At 36.8% G+C, this 7465-nt stretch overlaps 1 protein-coding gene across 1 annotated transcript in view; it reads left to right on the forward strand.

Annotated features, from left to right (window-relative positions):
- Window positions 1-564: 564 nt before the first annotated feature.
- SKIL (SKI-like proto-oncogene) overlaps window positions 565-7465 on the forward strand; it is a 26936-nt gene continuing 20035 nt past the window's right edge. Inside the window, exons 1-2 of the mRNA XM_008576151.1 lie at window positions 565-608; window positions 1372-3159. Of these exons, the coding sequence (XP_008574373.1) occupies window positions 2062-3159 (1098 nt within the window). The 5' untranslated portion in view covers window positions 565-608; window positions 1372-2061. The remainder of the gene's footprint in view (window positions 609-1371; window positions 3160-7465) is intronic.

Below are 7465 nucleotides of genomic sequence, written 5' to 3' on the forward strand. Positions count from 1 at the left end.
ACTGCACTTGACCGGGGCCGCTGGGACCCCGGAGACTGAGATGTCCGTCACCGCCCCCCTCCCCCGTTCGTCTGCGCTTCGCGGGGATGCCCTAGGCTCGACTGGGTCGGTCAGCGTCCGGCGGCGCGGGGATCCGGGCTGAGATTCTGACCTGCCCGCGGTCCCCTCTTCATTCTGGCCTGGGGAGGGCCCGGGGGAGGTGCAGCTTTAGGGGCGCTGGGGTAACACCCGAGAACTTCCGAGGGAGAGGGTGCGCAGGGGATTTCCACAGTCCTCCCCGCGGTCTCCGCGACCGGGCGGTGTTGGGAGGATACTTGGGGTTACCCCAAGCTCGCAGATGTGGGCTGGGGGACTTCTCCCACCACTTCTCTCCACCCTCTTGCACACCTCCAGGCGTCCCGGGTCCTTTGTGCTCCCCCCTTCGTGTTAGAGGTGGATGGGTGGCTTGGCGTTGGCGGAGTACTTCAGGGTTTTAGGGGCTCCTTCATCCTGGGTCATGCCTCCTGCCCTCTTCTTTGGCCTGCGTTGGCTGAGGTGTTCCTTTGGTGGACGAAAGTCAGTACGAAGGCTATTGGCTTTGGTCTTTAATCCTTTGGGTCTGTTTTAAGGTAAATTGCTGGGAGTTTGGGAAGCAAATATTTCTATTTGTTACATTTCTTTTGGGTTTTCTCTCAAGAAGGAAGTGGAAGAAGAATCTTTTCTTTTTTCCTCCTCCTCCATTTGCATTCTTTGTGAGGTCTGTCTGCCTTGTGCTTTTTGTCCCGGATTAGTCTTGTTCAAGGATGGAGATTCCCATGTGTGGAGTCTCCAGTTTTTGGTTTCCATTAAGCAGAATCGCTAACCTTTTAAAGGGAAAGTTAATTTTTGTCCACAGTCGTTCCAGAAGAATAGCATACACTGACTAGATGAATTAATGCACTTAAGATTGTAACTTAGTTACATATGATTGGTATGCTAACTTATATCAGATTTTTTTTTGCTGAAACTCGTGGTTTTTTTTTTTTTTTAATTAGGAAATGAGGTAATATGTGTTTTGTTTTTTGGGTTTTTTAAAGCTGAAAATGGCATACCTGAAAAAGCCTTTAGTTTTGGGTGAGATGATCTGTTTAAGATTCTTCATACTCTGAATTGGAGTAGCCTTCTTCCTTTTGAGAGGGATATTATTGCTCCCTTTACCCACCTTCCAAATTGCTTTCCTATTTAAATGAGGTCCTTTTAGTTAGTGGGTGTTAGATTTAAAGAAATCACTCAAGTGTCACCTTTGGTAAAGTGAACTCAGTTTAAGATTAAGAAACTGGTTTCAAACTGACCCTTTGGCCTTTGGAGCAAATTCAAATGTAACTCTCCCCCAACCCCCTTCTCTTCTTGCAGATTAATTAAAAGAAGAATGAGCTGTAATTCTCGAAGATAACTGGGCAATTTTTCCTTAAGTATCATTTTGGATTGTAGAAGTTGAAGTGGAGTCAGAGGCTCCTCTTACTGCTGTGAGGATTTATACAAATCTTCAGTTTTTCAACACAGACCAACAGACCATCGTTTTTGGAGGAGATACTCCTTTCACCCTCTTTTTTTGTGTCCTTGGTGGCAAAAATTAAATTTGGTCGCATCATTTTGACTTGTGTTTGAATCTAGGTTTTATGACTCAAATAACATATAAACTTTCCACTTGTTTTGCTTAAAAAAAAAAAATTCAAACCAAACCATTGCATCGAACCTGGACATCTTGAATTGAAAAGTTGGTAACTTTATTTTAATACTTGTATCTGAGGAATTCAAGAAAACAAAGGCTTCCTCATAGGTGTGCCTCTTAAAATTATATTCTTTATTATTAGAGGCAAAACGAAAAATTTTATAGCATTTGCAGTGAAATTATATATAAGCAGAACCAAAACAAAGTTGCAAAATCTATTGAGTAATTTGAGGAGATCTCTCTTTGGAAATTTAAAATTTCTGTGAGTTAGTTACCATAATTAGTTGTAAACATTACTTTTTTCTCTTCAAATAAGCAACTAAATAAAAATGCAAATGTCAGACTTAATTATTTAGCATAGTGGTGTAGCTATGGAAAACCTACAGACAAATTTCTCCTTGGTTCACGGCTCAAATAAAAAACTGAATGGGATGGGAGATGATGGCAGCCCTCCAGCAAAAAAAATGATGACAGACATTCATGCAAATGGAAAAATGATAAATAAAGTGCCAACAGTAAAGAAGGAACACTTGGATGACTATGGAGAAGCACCTATGGAAACTGATGGAGACCACGTCAAGCGAACCAGTGCTTCTGTGCCTGAACCTTTAAATTTAAATCCGAGTTTGAAACACACATTAGCACAATTCCACTTAAGTAGTCAGAGCTCTCTGGGTGGGCCAGCAGCATTTTCTGCTCGGTATTCCCAAGAAAGCATGTCACCTACTGTATTTCTGCCTCTTCCGTCTCCTCAGGTTCTTTCTGGCCCACTGCTCATCCCTTCTGATAGTTCCACAGAACTCACCCAGACAATGTTGGAAGGGGAGTCTATTTCTTGTTTTCAAGTTGGAGGAGAAAAGAGACTCTGTTTGCCCCAAGTCTTAAATTCTGTTCTTCGAGAATTTTCACTCCAGCAAATAAATACAGTATGTGATGAATTGTACATATATTGTTCAAGGTGTACTTCAGACCAGCTTCATATCTTAAAGGTCCTGGGAATACTTCCATTCAATGCCCCATCCTGTGGGCTGATTACATTAACTGATGCACAAAGACTATGTAATGCTTTATTGCGGCCACGGACTTTTCCTCAAAATGGTAGCATACTTCCTGCTAAAAACTCATTGGCCCAGTTAAAGGAAACTGGCAGTGCCTTTGAAGTGGAACATGAATGCTTGGGTAAATGTCAGGGTCTGTTTGCACCCCAGTTTTATGTTCAGCCTGATGCCCCATGTATTCAGTGTTTGGAGTGCTGTGGAATGTTTGCACCCCAGACATTTGTGATGCATTCTCACAGATCACCTGACAAAAGAACTTGCCACTGGGGCTTTGAATCTGCCAAATGGCATTGCTATCTTCATGTGAACCAAAAATACTTAGGGACACCTGAGGAAAAGAAACTGAAGATAATCTTGGAAGAAATGAAAGAGAAATTTAACACGAGAAATGGAAAGAGAGCTCAATCCAAGGCAAGTTTTTTTAAGTAGCAATTTTGAATAATGGTAATGGTTTACTTTGAAATTAAAATTCTGTATTTAGAGTGTAAATTAACCTGTGTGTTGTTACAAAACTTACTGCTTATGCTACAGCAACAAAAAATATGAATATGATGTTATGTTTGTCTTGCAATTTTTAGGCTATAAAGTGCTTTCCTGTATGTTTTCTCATTTGACCTTCTGAACAACCTTGTGAGAGAAGTAGGATTATTCCCATTTTACAGGTAAAGAGAATGAAGCTCAGGGAGATCAAATAGCTTTCCCAAAATTATATAGCCAGGTTGTAGAGGAGTAGGAGCATCTTTCTCAAGTGGTGTCCCCTTTCTTTTTCACACATCCTGCTTCTTGATCACTAAATCTATTGTTTTCCTAAGACTCTAGATAATTTACACTCTGGTGTTATCTCTATTTGCAAATGGTATAATGGATAGCCAAAACAATTCTTGTGGTGGTTGCCAAACAGCATTTTCAAAGGTACACCTGTAATTTGTTGTTTCTATGCTTGAATATTCAGGCTTGATCAATATTTGAAACAAATGGAGAAGACATTTATCTGAAGAATTTGTGATTCTAGGATTCAAAGGATTTTTTTAAAAGAAAGGAATAATTTAAAAAATTATGACAGCTAGAATTAAGAAGAGTTTATTTTACGCTAATGAAATATTAATATAAAAGCCTATCAGCAAAGAGGTCTTAAGTTTGTTATTTTCCAACTGTGTTGTCTGGTAGGCTACACTAAGATTTTGAATGGATAATGGCCAAGATTTGGGCTGTTAAGTATTGTTTGTTTATCTGGTTTTTATATGTTTTCCCAATTGATTAAAGTTGATATATAATAACAATACCTAACACTAAGTGTTTAAAATGTGGTAAGGATTGCTCTTGAGCAGTTTTACCTGTGTAATTTTATTTAATTCTTACAACAAAAGGTTTGGTCATGTTTAATTTAAGAACTTTTAATCTTTCCACTGTTAGTTTTGATACCTTGAAATATCTCTGCTCTTTCTATTTTACAGAAGAAATGAATGAGCATATTAAATGACAGAAGGTTATTCACAGCAGAGTTAGAGCTTGGACTAAAACCTAAATTTGGTGTCTTGTGCTTTATTGTGGTGCCTTTAAGGTTTTGAGGGAAATTTAATTAACTGTAGTTTTAATATAGTGATTTGCTTCTGAAGCCCAATGAAGATAATAATTTTAGACTCTCACTTAGGGTAGTTTGCTGCTCACTGCTTCCAGAAGGTCAGCACTTCGAAATTCCTTGCCACTGGCTACTAGATAAATTTATATTCTTCAGGTGCAGTTATTAACTAGTTATGAAAGCAGGATTGACTTTAAGCCAGTACTCAAAGTGTGTGGAACTTGCTTACAGCTGGACTGGTCTCATGCTGAAGTTTGCTCAGAAATTATCTATACTCTCAAAATGTGGAATGCCCCTTTGGATATTTATGATATCTTGCCCCCAAGCTAATTAGGGGCTTGACCCTTACATAGTTATAGTTGGCCACATTATTTGTGAGATATTTTTGCTCCAATCTTTGTTACTTTGACATAAGTATTTTGGGGATAAACTACACTTTGCCTAATATTACTGCTGTGTTTGTGTGAAAAAACATCTGAGAACCATGATAAAGGTTAGGAAGAAAAAAAAAGATAATGGATGAATTTACTTAACTGAAACTGAATGTGTTCAGTTTTAGTTAAAATTGAAACCATCTTTCATCTGGGATGCAGTCCCTTATTGTCCCTGAACTTATTAATTGGAGTACATTTTTTATTTTGGAAGGGTGTGAGGTTTTTTCTTTTTGCTATGTTATTTTTTGTAGCATTTGCTTTAGTGCTTGTGGTGTATAGCTGATCCTTGAACAATATGGTTTTGAACTGTGTGGGTCCACTTATACGTGGAATTTTTTCAATGTGTTTAAGTGTTTTTTAAAATGTGTTTTCCTTACGGTTTTCTTAATAATGTTTTCTGCAGTTTACTTTATTGTAAGAAAACAGTATATAATACATATAACATACAAAATATGTGTTAATCAGCTGTTATAGGTAAGGCTTCTTGTCAACAGTAGGCTATTAAAAGTTAAGGTTTTGGGGAATCAAAAGTTATACTGGGATTTTTGACCATTGTGGGGGTTGGTGCCGCTAACCCCCGAGTTCAAGGATCAACTATATTTTGGTATTGCACATACTTGAGTGGTTGTTTATTATACTTGTCACTTCACATTTAAAAAAATTTGCTCCCCGAAATATTGTGAGCTGTAAGACCTTTGTGAAGGTCTGTGATGAAGGTAGATTAGAATGATATTTACCCCTCTCACATGGGTCACATGTTTCTGGTTGTATAACAGAAAGATGGTAGAATCAGGTGTTGAATGCCAGTCTTCTGACTTGAAGTTTAGTAATTTTTACTACTTCTCTAAAGCAAATGTAGAAACTGAGTTTTGAAGAAGATAAACTTTTCTTATCAACTTACCTTAGTATAATGGTTCTTAAACTATGTATTAACCTGCATTTATAGACTAAGGTATTTAACTGGGAAGGGTACAAGGAGATAGTCCTTGACTGGGGAACATTTTTCGTTATATTCTCTGAGTCAGTGAGTTGGTTGCTAAACAAACTGGAGTAACCCAGATGAAGCTCATTTTAAAAAGTCAAACCAGGCTCTTTTTTTTTTTTTTTTAAGACTATACTAAATACATTTACCTGTTATATAAAATACCTTATGTGTAGTGTGAGTATGAATGTAATTTGACATGTTTATATAGTTTGTATAGTTAAAGTGTTGGGTATTTTTGTTTGTTTTTGGCCTTTTTTTTTTTTTGATGGCAGGCTGGTGTGGGGATCTGAACCCTTGTCATTGTTATAACACCATGCTCTAACCAACGGAGTTGTCCTGCTAGCCCCCTAAAGTACTGTTTTTAGATTAAAAAAAAGAAACTTGAAGCTCAATTGGCAATTGTTGGAAATGTAATTTTTTTTAAAGCATGGAGATTATATTAGTAATGATCAACAAACTTATTTTCATAGTAATAGCTATGTTTAACTTGCACAGTTAATAAGTATATGTAGAAGGGAGAAATAAGTTGTGTAAGGTCAGTGTTCTAAGGAAAGAACTGAATCTATTCTTTGTAGAAACTAAAGGTGTATTTTGAGCTCTTTCTTACTTAGGTCACCGCAAGAAATGTACTACTTCATTTTAGATCTGCCTAGGTTGCTGTGCAGAATGATGTTATCAAACCAAGGAATTTATCCCATATGAGCTTTTTGTGCTTTTCATTAGGAAAATGGTGATTGTATTGCCTGTATACATGCAAGAATGTCCTATTTCTGATTCTTTTCACATCTTCAGTGGATATTCAACAGAATCAGAATCAGATCAAATTATTTGTTGAATATTACTTTTATGTCCATGGAAAAAAGTTTGCTAAACAAACTGATCATTTGTAAATAAAATTTGAAGGGTGATATTTACTTAAGATTATTTTTAAGCACATTAGAAGAGGCCATTTACGGTTAATTGATAAACTAATTGTAGGTGGTTCTTCACTGTTACAGCATGTGCCTGACAATCTGTATTAAGTTAAGGATGGTATATGCTCTTATAAGTATGTTAAAATTTAGATTTCTAACATTCAGACTGGACTACTCTTAGTAAAATAAAATAATATGGTTTTTACTCTTTGTACGGGGAAGAAAAATTCTGTAGATTATCTATGATACAATCAACTTTTAAGAATTTTCCCCTGAAAGCATATTAACCATTTCACTACCTTTAAATTTACATTTTCATTTCAGTTCCTCATTTCTGCAGAGCTTATTGGAATAACAACAGCATAAAAAATTTCTCCTCTCTTGCAAGCTATTATACTTTTGTTTAGGAATTGTGTTTCTCAGTATAAACCTAATGAGATAAGGAAATGCACTGGAGAGAATGGGCAACTACATGGAGTATTGTTCGGACAAAATGTGTTCCAGTAGTAAATCATTGTGGTAGATTTGATGGTAACTTGTTACCTCGGTGGTATAGTTTGCATTTTGTGATTAGCATAAGTTTTGATCAAGTGGGAATAAGGTCAGAGTCAAATGAAGTGTTTGTGTTAACCAATATTAACTGTTCTTCATGAGTTGAGACTGGCTTTCCTATTTTCCCAGAACCTAATTTAGAGAGCCTGGCATGTCAAAGGAACTCAATGAAATCTTTGTTTTTTTAACTGAATAAATTTTTGAAAAACAGCACTAAACTATATTTTAGAGTATGGAATTTTTTTAAAAAAAT

This window comes from Galeopterus variegatus, unplaced genomic scaffold (assembly GCF_000696425.1).
Source record: "Galeopterus variegatus unplaced genomic scaffold, G_variegatus-3.0.2 Scaffold1299, whole genome shotgun sequence".
NCBI lineage: Eukaryota > Metazoa > Chordata > Mammalia > Dermoptera > Cynocephalidae > Galeopterus > Galeopterus variegatus.